Source organism: Haemorhous mexicanus, chromosome 22 (genome assembly GCF_027477595.1).
Source record: "Haemorhous mexicanus isolate bHaeMex1 chromosome 22, bHaeMex1.pri, whole genome shotgun sequence".
In the NCBI taxonomy this organism is placed as follows: Eukaryota; Metazoa; Chordata; class Aves; order Passeriformes; family Fringillidae; genus Haemorhous; species Haemorhous mexicanus.
In genome coordinates, this window is record NC_082362.1 from 1,333,197 (window position 1) to 1,348,470 (window position 15,274).

At 49.0% G+C, this 15,274-nt stretch overlaps 1 protein-coding gene across 2 annotated transcripts in view; it reads right to left on the reverse strand.

Annotated features, from left to right (window-relative positions):
• GALNT17 (polypeptide N-acetylgalactosaminyltransferase 17) overlaps window positions 1-15,274 on the reverse strand; it is a 235,715-nt gene that overhangs the window by 83,606 nt on the left and 136,835 nt on the right. For both annotated transcript variants that reach the window (XM_059866015.1, XM_059866014.1), the window contains exon 6: window positions 3,013-3,130. In XM_059866015.1, coding sequence (XP_059721998.1) covers window positions 3,013-3,130 — 118 coding nt within the window. The remainder of the gene's footprint in view (window positions 1-3,012; window positions 3,131-15,274) is intronic.

Below are 15,274 nucleotides of genomic sequence, written 5' to 3' on the forward strand. Positions count from 1 at the left end.
GCTCCAAAAGAAATGAAAACTTTCCAGCAGGAGGAGCAGGGATGGGGAACGAAGTCTCTGTGCCAAAATTCCCACTTGGAGCTGCCAGGGACCCACAGCAGCAGCAGAAGCACTTTCAAACCATGAAAATTGGGCACCATGTGGTATTTTTGGGGTCCCCCGTGGCAGGAAGGAAATTAATAATCTGACTTTATGTTCCTAGAAGGCTAAATTATTATTTTCTTATCATAATATTATTATATTATAATAAGAATAATATAATAATTATTTATATTATATTATAGTATAGTATAGTATAGTATATTATGGAATACTATACGAAAACTGTACTAAAGAATAGAGAAAGGATACTTACAGAAAGCTTAAGAAGATACTAATGAAAAACTCGTGACTCTCTTCAGAGTCCCAGCACAGCTGGACAGTGATTGGTCATTAAGTAAAAACAATTCACCTGTTGGATAAACAATCTCTAACCACATTCCAAAGCAGCAAAACACAGGAGAAGCAAATGAGATAATTATTGTTTTCCTTTTTTCTGAGGCTTCTCAGCTTCCCAGGAGAGAAATCCCGGGCAAAGAGGATTTTTCAGAAAATATGACAGTGACAGGCAACCGGTTGATGAACTCAGAGCAGAATCTCCTCCAGAACAGGAAAGGGTTAAAGAGTTGGCCCAAAGCTTGTTCAGAGAGAGCAGGAGCTGAGCAGGGCCAGAAGGGGACACAGCAGCCAGAGCTCCCCAGGAGGGAGGAATGGGAATTGTGGAATGCCAGAGTGACACACAGGAGCCCAAGGGCACCCTGAGAATGGCACTAACAGAGCTGGGTTTAGGGCTGCTGGGTTTAGGGCTTTTAGGGGGTTCTAAGAGGCTCCTGCAGGACTTTTCTCATTTTGCTCCATGTCCTCAGCAGCTGAAAGAAACATAAGGCTCAGATATTTCCCCACAACAGGCACAGTGCAGCTCATTCTACAGCACTCACAGAATCATGAAATTCTTTAGGGTGGAAAGTTTCTCTGAGATCTTTGAGTTCAATCAGATCTGCCAAGGCCACCAGTGCCACCAGCACCATGTCCCCCAGTGCCACATCCCCACTGTTAAACCCCTCAGGGATGGGACTCCCCCACCCTGAAGCATTTATTTATTTACATTAGTAAATCAGGACTCATGTACACAGCTTTGGCCCTTCCAGGTTAGTCCAGCCCTACCTTCTCAATTCTTTATTTCCATTTGTTATTCAGATTCCTCGGTTTAATTTCCCATAACAGGTTAGCCTGTGCTTTTGCCTGAAACAGTGTGAATTTTCCATGTCCTTCTTGTAGCCTCAATGGATTTATTATTTGTTTTTGTTCTTTGGGCAGATCTGGCTTTGGATTTTTCAGACATTTGGCTGCCAAAACTGCTGCCAGGATTTCAGGTGAGGCTGCAGCAGTGCAGAGCAGAGAGGGACAATCACATCCATAAAACATTTAAAAGTGCCCCAGGATTCTCAGAACAATGATGGAATTTGCACCATCATCAAAGAGAAACACTTTCTGCATTTATTTTCATCCAGGAATCACTGAAACAACCAAGGAATCCCCAAGTTACTTTTGGGACTCCAGACAGCCACTTATCAGGCAAAACAGCCAAAACATCAACAAAAAGACTTTTGGAGCTCGAGAATCTTTAAAATTCTACTTTCTGTGCAACCTTACAAGATTTCTAAGTATTTTTGCTCTCAAAACCACCAGTTATTTAAAAACCTTGACCAGAACACACAGCATGAGTGTGAAAATGTAAGGCTTGGAAACTCAAGCTTGGGAAAGTCAATTGGGAAAGAGAAGGATTTTTTATTTTTTTCCCCACAAGAATGTTTATGGGCCTTTCTAAAAAAATCAGCATATGAACAAGAAGAGCACAAATGCTCACCACTTTCTCTGAGACATCCATCCAATTTTTCCAGTTAAGAAGCCAATTTTCATTGAAATCCCCCTAAACCAGGCAAATTAGCTGAAATTACTGTGAGAAGAGCAGCTCCACAATGAGACCAAAAATCCCAAATCCAAACAAACCTGGAGAGGCACGAGAGGAGCTGGGTTTGGAGAGGGATCTCTGCAGCCCCACTGCAGGATGAGCAGTAATTACTTCACAAGGAAAGGAGCTCTGTGGCACATTATAAACCTTTAATTTCCACTCCCTTGTTTAAGGGAGATTATTGCTCCCCATAGCCAACAACAACAGATTTCCTAAGTTTCCTGTGCCTTGCCAGCAAAGCAAATATCCTCTGGTGAATCTCTGAGCTGAACAATGATTTTTCATTTTTACAACAGCACAATCAATGCAATTTTCCAGTTAGAAGTCTCCAGCCTCTCCCTATCAGCTTGTTAATGCACAAGTGTACTCCAAACCATGCCTGGAAGAATCTCCACAGACTCTGCCATCCCAGGTTACTCTGAACATGGAATTCATCACTTATGAATCACTTCAGTGTGTGTAAACACTTGAGTCACTAAGCCAGATCTAATACTGTACACAGCAATCAAGGGATGTTGTCAGGGGGGAGGTACTGAGGCAGCTCTGAAATCCTGCCTTGAAGAGTTTTACTGTTCAAAGCAGCTTTTGTGCTTGTGAGCACGTTTTATTTGCAGGTTCCTGGAAAATATTTCCAGGCTTTGTGTCTTCCTGAGACACTCACAGGAGCCCCAGCACCCCCAAAGACTGTTCACCCAACTGTGTTTTTCCTGCTATTAAAGATCCCTGTAACTTCCAGCGACACTGTGACAACACAGCCAGGTGCAAGCTGGAAATGCCATTTCATTGCAGCGCATCAGGTCACACAGATTGGAATCCAAGGGTAAAAATTAAACTCATCCCCAGAACCCAGTCATTTTTCTCCCGCAAAGTGAAATTAAAAGGCTGTGAATGCCAGCACCTCCCAGCTCCCCTGAGGGACCCCGGTAACTGTTCAGCTCAGTGACACCTCTGGGCTCCTGAGAGCACTGTGAGGTGACATTTTGCTGCCCAGTGGCACCGACCTTGATGCCCAGCTCGATGTTCTCCCCTCCGTACACGTCCATGCCGGGGTCCAGCAGCCCGATCTCGCCGAAGAACTTCCTGTTCACCACGAAGGAGCAGCCGATCATGGCCGGGGTCCTGCACAGAGAGAACACAGGGGACACTCAGGGACACTGCCCCATCCCTGCTGGCCCACGGGCTCACTGTGCTCAGCTGCTGGGCTCAGCTGCCTCCCACCACTGCTTGTAAGCGCCTGCATGAGGGATGTGGGACTCCGGGCAGCTCTTCAAAATGCAGTTTATTGTATACAAAATGCACTTTATTGTATACAAAATGCACTTTATTCCATCAAGACATTGCAGCAGTCCAGGGTTGTGGGTGACAGAGCTGTGCCCACAGCTGTCAGCTCCAGCTGCAGACAGGCCTGGAGACCCTTTGGGTTAGGTTACATCACATTATATACTTTGCTGAGCATCTTCGTACAGTAGAACCAATCTATACCTGAACTATTATCTACAGCCTATCATAACTACTGTAATTACCATATTCATGTTACTGCTCTCCAATCACTCACAGTCAGTACATTACAGTTTAAACTGGAAGTTGTTTTTCAGTTTTCTTGCAGTGGAAAATTCTGAGACCTTTTTTCTACTTGCCACATTTGTTGACTTGTTTGCCTGTGCTATCTTTCTGCTTGATAAAAACACCTTCTTCTTTGGGGAGTGGTAATCCTTTGTTCTAAGCCATAAAAACCCCTTCTAACTAACACACCCTTTGCCTCCTTGGTTATCCAGTAAGACTGGCTCAGCAATTCTTTTATTCTATATCAAAACTTGCTGCCACCTCGATTCCTTCTTCATATTCTACCTTTGAAAATCTTTCTGCTAAGCACACATATCTGTGAGACTTTCTTGTCAAACTTTCATCCTGCCCAACAACAACTCATCCCAAAGATTTCATGGCTATGTGCCTTTGAAGACATTGTTTTACCACTGCAAAAAATGGTCCAAAATCCAAGCTCATTTCAGGCTGAACAGACTGGAGGAAGGTTTTCCTGGAGTTTTTATGGAGGAGCTCTCAGGCTGTGCTTTACTGGAAATACCTCAGGGTGTCTGTGGTCAAGGGCACAACTCTGCCATAAATGAAGGAAATAAAATAATGGAAATACAAGAATAGCCTTTCCCTTTGTCTTAGGTTAGAAATGGGGGTGTGTGTTCTATCTCCATCTGTCAGAGCTGGGGCAGTTCTCTGCTGTTCATGGGGCAGGTTTCTTTATCTCTCCCACAGCCAGTCCTCCCTCCAGGAGATCTCTGCTGTCCATGGCCACTGAGTGTCCCTGCAGGGCTGATCAAATTCCACCATCCCATGGGGAGATGCTCCGCCCAGGGGAGGAGCCAAGCATTCCTACCTGGATCCAATCTGCCCTGGGAACAGCCCAGCAGCCTTTGGCCACTGCATTCCCAGAGGAGCAGCTTTCTCCTGCCCTGCATTCCCAGAGGGAGAGCAGGCCCATCTCCAGCAGCCCTGGAGCTGCAGAGGAAAACTCCCCCCTTGTGCAGGATCCCTGCTCCAGCAGAACCACAGCTGGCACTGCAGGAGGGCTGAGCCCCCCTGGGATGGGACTGTGCCACCACCCTGAGCCCCCCTGGGATGGGACTGTGCCACCACCCTGAGCCCCCCTGGGATGGGGCTGTGCCACCACCCTGAGCCCCCTGGGATGGGACTGTGCCACCACCCTGAGCCCCCCTGGGATGGGACTGTGCCACCACCCTGAGCCCCCCTGGGATGGGACTGTGCCACCACCCTGAGCCCCCCTGGGATGGGACTGTGCCACCAGCCTGAGCCCCCCTGGGATGGGACTGTGCCACCACCCTGAGCCCCCCTGGGATGGGACTGTGCCACCACCCTGAGCCCCCCTGGGATGGGACTGTGCCACCAGCCTGAGCCCCCCTGGGATGGGACTGTGCCACCACCCTGACACACAGGGGGCAGGGACTGCTCTCACTCTGGCAGTGGGGTTTTTTTGTTGTTTGTACTGTTGCCTTTGTATTTTAAAATTTCCCTAATAAAGATCTGTTATTCCTACTCCCATATCTTTGCCTGAGAGCCCCTTAATTTCAGAATTATAATAATTCAGAGGGAGGGGGTTTACATTTTCCATTTCAGGGCAGGCTCCTGCCTTCCTTAGCAGACACCTGGCTGTTCCAGCCAAGACAGATAGGGAGGAGCTCTCAGGCTGTGCTTTACTGGAAATACCTCGGGGTGTCTGTGGGCAAGGGCACAACTCTGCCATAAATGAAGGAAATACAAGAATGGCCTTTCCCTTCTCTTACTTCCAGCATGTCTGAAATGGAGTAGACTTTAGGATGGGTTTTTTTAGGGTGTTCCAGGACAGAGCATTTCCAGTTGGAATCACAAAGGAGCCATGGCCACCAGCAGGAAGCTCACTAAAAATTTATAGAAGCAAATCCTTTAAAAACTTTAAAAACTGTTTGGAGAAGCATCTGTGGGGTCATTTCGCAATTCCCCCAGTATCAGCAGGGCTCTGGGTTAGAGATGAAGTTGTCACATCCATCCTGCACCTTGTGCCCTCCAGCTCAGAGCTCTCAGCTCACACTGCAGGAGCAGCCAGAGGCAAGGCTGGGCAGGGAAATAACCCAGAAAACTGGGAGCATCAATGGAATAGCACAAGGAGGGAGGAAGATCCCAGTGCCAGGAGTTAATTTGTCATAACTGTGCAATTTTAAGGACATTATAGATAGTTGTGTTTACTAATGACCCTCATTACTCACAAACCCATGGACCAGCTCTCCAGCTGCTCCAGCTGCCCTGAGATGAGGATGCAGTTCTGATTCACAACACTCTGAGATCACATTTCAGGGGATTTTTTGAGTGCTTAGCCCTTATGACCCCCTCCATAAAACTGCACTTTGCCAAGAGCCCAGCCTGCACAGTCCCACGTGGTTCTGCTCGGGGACACTCAGCTGCTGCTGCTGCCATAGTGTGTGCACAGTTTGCCCCTGGGATATTCCCTGTGCTGGAACAGAAATAGAAAAATCATTTTCCCATTTGACTGCTGCTCTTTGAATCTGTGCTGTAAAGAAAAAACCCAGGGACCCACTCAGTTCAGCCAGTGAATTTTACAGCGAGGTGTTGGCCATGAACACCCCCAACATCCCAACACAAGGTCCTGCCAGAGGCTGATTTTTTGGGAGCTCCAGAGCTCCCCTGAGCTCCGAGCTCTAAACAGGGGGATGGGTGCCCATCATCACCTTTGTGAGCCCATGGAAATCCCACAGCCCCCAGGAATGCCTGCTCTCCAGAGGGAAGCTGCTCTCGAGGCAGGAATGGGGTGACAGGATCCTGTGTGGTAACAGCAGCCCCCAAATCCGGGCCCAAAGCCCATTCCAGCCCTGTCCATGCCATGGAGCAGTCCAAGGCTGGACTGAGCAGGTTTGGCCTGCAGAGGTGGAGAACAGCCCTGAATTCCCCAAGGGCTGGCTCACAGACAGGCCCCAGCTCTCCATCCACACCTCACACGGTGCCCAAATCTGCCAGAGGAGCTCCTGGGGTCCCCTGGGCAGCTCAGGAATTCCAAGGATTTCACAGCTCAGCTCCACCAACAGCCACCAAACTCATCCTGATGAAAACCACGAGTTCCTTGGATGAAAGCTTCTGCCCACTTTCATATTATTATTTATAGACATTTTAATATTTCTAATAGAAAGTAGAAGAGCTGGATGCTGCTGCCACGTTAAATTAGTTCCAATTGGAATTCATCAGAGGGTTTTCCAATAGATTTCTTCCCTGACAGCTGGCTCAGCCTTCCTTCCATGGAGCAGGATAATGTTTCATGGTTTGCTGCCACTCTGGTACTTAAGATTTCAATTCTCTTGCTTTATTTGTAGCAAGTTAACTGCCATTAACAGAAACAATTCCTTCTGAAATGATAACCACCTTACAGATGCCAAATCTAATAGTTCCATTATCCTAGATTACCTCCTGGAATTTAAGAGAAGGGAAAATTGCTCTGGTTTAATCCAGGGTATGAACAACCCAGTTCATCTCCACCACTGGGAATAGGTGTGGAAACCTCTGACTTCTCCTGTCAAAAACTATTAGAGGTACTCAGAGAAGAGGTAAAAGCCAGAAAAAGAATCCAGGAGAAAGTTTCAGACAAAGGAAACTGCATTTTGGACTCAATAAAGTGGATCAGTGGGAACTCTCAACCAGGTAAATGAGTTTTTATGGGTTGGAAAGAGCTCAGGAGCCTTGAACAGGAGCTGTACCCCAAGAGCTTCTTTCATTGTTATTTATAAATCATGGAATGGGTTGGGTTGGAAGGGACCTTAAAGCCCATCCAGTGCCACCCCTGCCCTGGCAGGGATACCTCCCACTGTCCCAGGCTGCTCCAAGCCCCATCCAGCCTGGCCTTGGGCACTGCCAGGGATCCAGGGGCAGCCCCAGCTGCTCTGGGCACCCTGTGCCAGGGCCTGCCCACCCTGCCAGGGAGGAATTTTTTCCTGAGACTTCACAACATGACTTCACTTTATAAATAAAGCACAGAGCCATCAATCCTTCCCAAAATTCTCTTGGAAACAGCTTAACTGGAATTTAGCAACTTCACCTCCCAGTTTTCCCCCGCCCCACTGTGCTGCATGTCCCGTTGCAGCCCAGGATCCCAGGCAGCTCCCAAGGCACCAGCCCTGCTCCCTCCAACAATCCAAATTAAGGGCTCCATTCTCCTCTCTAACAATGCCTCCACATTAAATAAATGAGGAATCAAGCAGCACTCAACAATTTAAATAAAAACACCATTTGATTTGGGAATAAATCCCTCAAAAAGGTGGCCGCTGACAATAATGGATTGCTCATCCCCAACGAAATAATGGCCTGCAGACAAAGAGCTGATAAAGCCTCTTGTTCCTCTGCCCCTTAATTAAAAGCATTTACACAGCTTGTTTTTAAAAATCACCCAGCTCAGCCGAATGCATTTTTATTTGTCCTATAGCTCTTCTCCCTTTAATGAGAAAGGAAAAGCAGAATTTGGCAGGAAGGAAGAGCAGAGATGCTGAGCAGAATTATTGGGTTTGTATCCAGAACTCCACAGTGTTACTTCCTTGCCATTCTTTTGGTTGGTTCTTCTACAGAACAAGTGAAGAAAGGTCAAGAAGAGCAGCTTTTATGAAATATCCTCCTCATGGATCTCTAAATAAAGATGAAGGAGATACAGGGAAAAACGTTTATCCTGCTCTATTAAGTTACTTTAATGGTCTGCCTTTCTTTAGCTCACAGTTATCATCTAATGATTAAAAAGTCTCAAGGAGATTGCCCCTTCAATTCAAGGAAATTAATTTTCCCCCACAATTGGATTTGGCTTCCAATTTTACACTAAAGAGCAGGTTATAAAATATGAAGAAAAAAGATATTAAAAAAATAATTAGTGCATTTACCATTGACTGCAAGAGGCTGAGAACAGACTGGAAGAACTTCCAGGGTGTCCAATTCCTCTTAAGCTGCTGCTGGTTCTAATAAACTTGGATCATGGAGCTGCTCACCTTCACAAGGCAGCATTTGGGGCAGTCCTGTACCTGCCCAGAAGGAATTTCTTTGTCCCTCTCCCAGCCTTGCCGTTCCTCTTTCAACACACTGAATCCACACAGCTTACAATCATGGATGGAATCATGAAATGGGTTAAAACTCATCCAGTTCCACCCAGCAGGGACACCTTCCACCTTCCCAGCTTGCTCCAAGTTCCATCCAGCCTGGCCTTGGGGACTGCCAAGGATGGGAACAATTCCTTCCACTGCCCACCCTCACAGGAACGATTCCTCATTCCCAATATCCCATCCATCCCTGCCCTCTGGCAGCTTGACCCCATTCCCCTTGTCCTGTCCCTCCAGTTCCTGGTGCAGGGTCCCTCTCTGCTTCCCTGTGTCCCCTCCAGACCCTGTCAGGTGTTGGGAGCTCTCCAACCACCTCCTCTTCTCCAGACTGAACAATCCCAGATTTCCCAGCCTGTATCCACGGGGGAGGAGCTCCAGTCCCTTTATCAATGTCATGGTTTCTCTGGCCTTGCCCCCACAGCTCCAGGTCTCTCGGGTTTCTGTGGCTGAGATGACCCCAAGGTGTTAGAAAGTCTTTTCTTTCCCAGGCCTGCGACCGAGGAAGAAGCCAAGATTCCTCAGCTCTGCTTTCCAAGGTTGTTTATTTTCTCTTATCCATTCCATTCTCTCTCTGCCCTGCTGAGGTCTGTCCAGCAGGTCGGGTTGGGGCACAGTCCCTGCCCTTGGGGTGGTGGTGGCTTTTTATACTAAGAACTGTGTGTGCTTTATTTACAATAATTTCCCAATCCTTATCACCTGTGTTAGACAGTCTGTCTCTGCTCTGAACCAATCCACAAGTGCCACCATCACAGCAGAAGAGGGAGGACAAGAAGAAGGAGAAGAAGGACAGGACACACCCAGATTCCTCCATCTTGCCTCTTGAACCCCCATTCTAAATCCCCAAAATTCTACTTTTCACCCTGTGGCAAATTCACTATCATTCCATTCAAACCTTTGTGGCTTGTAACTCTTCACATAAAGTTGGTGATTGTTTCCATGGGCTAAAATGGAAGGCACAGGGGTTTCTGACTCTGTGCCAAGGTCTCTGAGCCCCCGGCAGGGTCTCGAGTCCTCCAGGGCAGTCAGAGCAATGTCCTGGGTCCCGACACACGTCCTCCCCATGCTGGGGACACCAGAGCTGTGCCCAGGGGCTCCAGCTGGGGGCTCATGGCAACAATCCCATTTTCTACTCTGGGATTTCCTACCTCTGCTGCCTCTCTGCACCTCCACCACCCAGCAGGGGCTCACTGGTGGGATCCAGCATCTCAGCAGGAAACTCTGGGAGCCTCGGAGCTCCAGGGCTGAAATTCAACCAACTCCCACTATGCAGAAAATGTCAGGTAAATTATCAAATTAAGGCCTGGGGCTTAAATTAGTGGCTTATCAATGATTTCCCTGATGAGAGCAGGGGAGGGAAGAACACCACCTTTATTTTCATGTGACACTCTGTGATAAAACACTGGGTTTTCTCTTGGCCAGAGACAAGATTAAGGACTTGCCTGCAAAAGAAACAACTCAATGCTGTCCCCTCTGTGCTCAGAGAATATATTTAAAAATATTAAAGTCTGGGATGAGTAATACAAGTTAGGACAACTGAATGTTTGGGTGGAAATTTAATACAAGGATAGAGCATTAAGGATTGACCCCTCTGATCATGAAACAGGGACAGCCAGAGGCTGCCCCAGGGCAGATCCCAGTGGGACAGAACCCACCCAAACCCTCTGTCCCACTGCAGCTGTGGCCTGGCAATGCCAGGACAGAGCCTCCAGCTCTGACTCTCTCAGAGCAGTCCAGGCTGCTGCAGCACCACCCTGGGCCCAGTCTGAGCTCACAGGGTGGCTCTGGGGTGTTGAGGGGCAGCATCCCTGCTGAGAGTCCCCAGGCCACCCTGGAGCTGCCACAATCCCTCTGGGAACCCAGGAAATTCCTCTGGCTGCCCTGGAGGACTTAAAAGAGTCAGGGGTCTCAGAGACCTTGGCACAGAGCCCAAAACCCCTGTGCTTTTGATTTAGCCCTTGGAAAAAACAATTACCAACCTTGTATGAAGAATTACAAGCCATGAAAGTTAAGTAGAATGATAGTGAATTTATCATGGGGTGAAAAATAGATTTTTGGGGATTTTAGAATGGGGGTTCAGGGAGCAAGATGGAGGAATCTGGGCGTGTCCAGCCTTTCTCCTTCTTCTTCTTGGCCTCCATCTTCTGCTGTGATGGTGCCACTTTTGGATTGGTTTAGAGTAGAAGCTCACTGTCTAACATAGGTGATAGGTATTGGGAAGTAATTGTAAACATTGTATACTTAGATTGTAGTATAAAGATGTAACACTGCCCCGGGGGCAGGCAGGACTGTTCTGCTGAGCAGACCTTGGCAGGACAGGAGAAAAACATTTTACAGATGAGGAACAATAAATAACCTTGAGACCGAGAAATGAAGAGCTCTGACTCCTTCTTCGACTGGGAAAAGAGACTTTGTAACATTTCTCAGGGTCACTGTGACCAGCAGAGATTCCAAGAAACCCCCAGGTGACATCCTGTTCTCAGGGCACCCTCCACAAAGCCAGGGAGAAACCTCTGCTCCCTCAGAGAGATGGGGGAGGAGGGAACTGGAGGAAGTAAAAAGCCACTGGAAAGCAGCAGGTCTGGTTCCAGACATTTGGCCTCTGGACCACCCCCTCCCTTGGGAAGGGGCCTGTGGAGCCTGGCCTGGCCCTGGGGTGCCTGGGGGACAGGCAGAGCCTGGAGCTGTGTGGTACCTGCAGGGAATGCCCCAACGAAGGCAGGAATGATGCACCTAACTCCATGCTCTCAGAAGGCTAATTTATTATTTTATAATACTATATTCTATTAAAGAATACTAAACTATACTGTACTAAAGAATACAGAAAGGATACTTACAGAAGGCTAAAAAAAGAAAAAAAAAAAACAACTCCTGACCCTCTCCAGAGCCCTGACACAGCCTGGCCCTGACTGGCCAAAGAGTGAAAACAACTCCCAGCAGAATGCAATGGAACAATCACCTGTGGGTGAACAATCTCCAAACACATTCCACATGAGCACAACACAGGAGAAGCCAATGAGATAAGAATTGTTTCCCTTTTTCTCTGAGGCTTCTCAGCTTCCCAGGAGAGAAATCCTGGGCAAAGGGATTTTTCAGAGAATATGAATGCCACAGAGCTGTAGTCAGCCCATTCCCAAAATGGGATTGCAGCAGAACAAGAGCAATCCCTGCACAGGGAAATGGGGTCAGGCAGAGCAGAGACCCAGACAGAGCTGCCCTGCCTCACCTGCCATTGTCTTCCTCAGCTTCATCCCACTGCCCATCCTCAGCCAGGGCTAGGCCCATCCAGGAGAGGGTGAGCATGAGGCAGAGCCTCCTGCCTGGCCCTGGCCCTCTCGGCCTCCTCCCCATGGGCTCCTCAGGGTTACAGGTGGGTGATGAGACCTTGGCTCTCACAGGGACAGGGTGAACATTATGTTTGTGTTAAGAGAAGTTCTGTAGATATCAGTTGTGTTACTGCAATGTGTCCTCCCCCTTGCATTGTTATCATGGAATGGCCTTGGGCACACAGGGGCATTTGGGAGGGCTGGGTTGTTGCTATGGCAACAGCTGGCCCCAAATCAAGGTGTAAGAAAGTGATCTGCACCCCCAGATGGCCAGGAAGGAGTCACTGACAGGACTCTAGGAGGGGCTAAGGGTATAAAAGGTGGAGCACCCATTTTGAAGATGAGCACGTGGCTGATTATCACAGGGGCTCCCAGTGCTGTGATTTTGTGATTTTTCCTTATTTAGCCCTTTTGCTGTATTTTTTGTTAAGGTTTAATAAACCTTTAAAATTTTAAAAGTGAGCAGTCCTTTCTCACATCAGCCACAAGGCCAAGTGCACGTTTCCTCCATCTCAAACCCCTTCCTTTGTGCCCCCATCCCAGCTCCTCCCAACCCCAAACACCCCAGGCAGGATGCAGGATGCATTCCCTGGAGCAGGGTTTGCTTTGTTAGTGAGCTCAGCCCTGGATTCCTGCAGGAAGGGCTGAGTGCCCGAGGCCAGGGCAGCCAGGGCAGGCACTGCCCAGGCAGGAGCCTGATGGCAAACCCCCAAGTCTGGTGTCACACACAGAGCACATCTCCAAAGAGGAATCCCACATTCCTGTGGGACCCCTCGGTGCAAGGCAGGAAGAGCCACACTCCCAGCTCCCTTCACTGCCAGGGGGATGGAGAAAGCTGGATGTCTTTCCCAGGGATGTAACCAAACGTCCATGAAGGAATGGCATTTCAGTCCCCAGCAGCATCCCTTCCTTAATCTCATCCCCAGGGCAGCATCTCCAAGAGCTGTTCCTTGAACAATTCCGTTTCCCTGCCCCAGTGCCCTTGGTTAATTGTCTGTTTCCAATGGGTTTATTTCCCTGCTGTTGCTAAGTACCACAGAACCTGTGAAACAAATTAAAAATAAGAGATACCACATTAAAGAGATGCTGGATTGAATGGCTTTGCTGAATTTACTGGAGATTAATACCACTTAAACTTTGATGGCAAGGAGGCTGTGAAAACTGGATTTTTAAAAATACCTCTTACATCCACCCATGCCTGTGACCTTGCTGAACACACATTTGACTTTGTCACTGTTCTCTGCCTGCTCTGGAACTTCAGGCAAGGCATTTAACTCCTTTGTAGCTCTGTTTCCTCCTCTGTCAGGTGAGTTTAACACCTGGATGCTCTTGAGAAAAACCATTTACAAATCAGTTTAGCGCTTTCCCATTGGAGCTGCTGAATTGACTGCTGGTATTGCCACAGGTGCCAGACCCCTGAGTCTCTGGTGAGAAAGGCACTGTGGTTAACAACCTTCTGAGCAAGGCTTTGCTGTTTCCCAGCCTTGCTGCTAGAGCAGCATCAAAAGCTAGCGCCCACCCTGTGTTCGGACACAGCCTGGGAACCACTGCTGCTTTTGATTTTCTCATCCAAGCTCAATGACAAAATTCCCCTCCAGGATGAAACTGCTGCCTCAGCCAGTGCCTAAAAGCCTTTTCCTTCCTGGTGTGTTCTCCAAGCCCCAGGATACCCCAGCACTGAAGATCCCTGGATTCTTGGACACAAAGTGCCTTCAAGGCCCAGGCCCTTGGTACAGTTGTCCCCAGATGGATGTGCTGCTCTTGGCTGCCAAATGCTCATGTGCAGGGAGCAATTGTCCCCAGCTCTCTGTGTTTGTCCCCTGATGGCAAACCCCAGCCCCAGGACTGGGCTGATCCCATTCCCACAGCAGCAACCCTCACGCCAAGAGCCCATCCAGCTCCCACACCCTGCTGGGACCCCACTAAAGGCACCAACCTGGAAAACCCTTCCAGGCCAAGAGCCCTGAGCTGCGATGAGCCTTGCCCAGGACCATGAGAACGTGCAGAAGGTGTGTGGGGCTGTTTTCCATCACTGGAAACAACTGCAGGTGACATCTCCAATGGCCCTGGTGCTCCTGTGGGCAGCATTTGGGGGCTGCACTCTGAGTCCCAGAGTACAAACCCCAGAGAAGGCACCTTGGCCAAAGTGAATTTGATCATCACCCTCAAGCGGGACTGGGTGCTGTGGAGGAAGAGAGGAGATAGTTGCAATGGCAGGTTCTCCCTTGGAAGAGGGCTCCTCACCTGCACCCATTTCCTGCTGCTGGGGGCACTCAGGGATGTACTCACACCTGGGGGCCCCTCTGGCACACAGGCACCTGTCCAGGCACCTCCCCAGAGCTCAGGGGCTGAGACTCCTTCCCACAGCCCCTACAGCACATCTGCAAACATCTGCATGCTGGGGTTTGACCTTTAACAGCCCCATTTATCCACAAAGGCAGGACTGGGCAGTATCTGTGATCACTCTCTGTGATTTACTAGGACACTCCCACAGAAGAGGCCACACAGAGTCTCAGGCTTGGGGCTGACATAAAGCAGAGCAAGATTTTCATTTGTGCACTGGCTCATAGTGGAAGCCATTGAAAAATGCAGAAAAAGTTCAAGAAGAACACTTTGCCTGCCTGGAAAGCCACTGCAAATCAAGGCAGGACACAAAGGGAGCCCAGATCAGCAGAGCTGGGAAGTCAGGAAGGCTCAGGATCTGGTGAACCTGGGTTTATTTTCCCTCTGTGCTGGTACCCTGAAGGTGTGACCCTCAGAGCAGCTCTGGAAATCTCTGTTCCATGTTCCCTGCACAGACAGGCTCCAGCACACCCTGTGAGCAGCCCAGGAGCTGAGCTCAGCCCGGGCTCCAGCAGGGCCAGGATGCTTGCTGCTGTCCCACTGCTTACAGCACAGCCACCAACAGGAGATAAAGGTCTGACAAAAGCAAACAGTTGGAAATTTCAACCTGAGCTGGGAGGTGAGGGAATCCCAGAGTCCCCACCTGTGGATCCCTGCTCAGGAACAGGGCAGGGAAGGAGAGCACACCCCAAATTAACCCCAACCAGGGAGCATCAGTCACCTCGACCCAGCCTCATGCTCCTCCTCAGAGCTCCTTGAGGGCTGCAGTCCCCTGGGATCTCCATTAATCCGGCAGGGTTTGCCTATGCAAATCAGACCTGTTTATTCCAGACAGGGATGCACAACTCCCCAGGGCAAAGCCAGCCAGCAGCTTCAGAGTTCCCCCAGAAGGGCTTTAAAAGCTCATTTGTGCTAATTGGCAGCCACTGTAATGCAGCTCATTGGCAGCT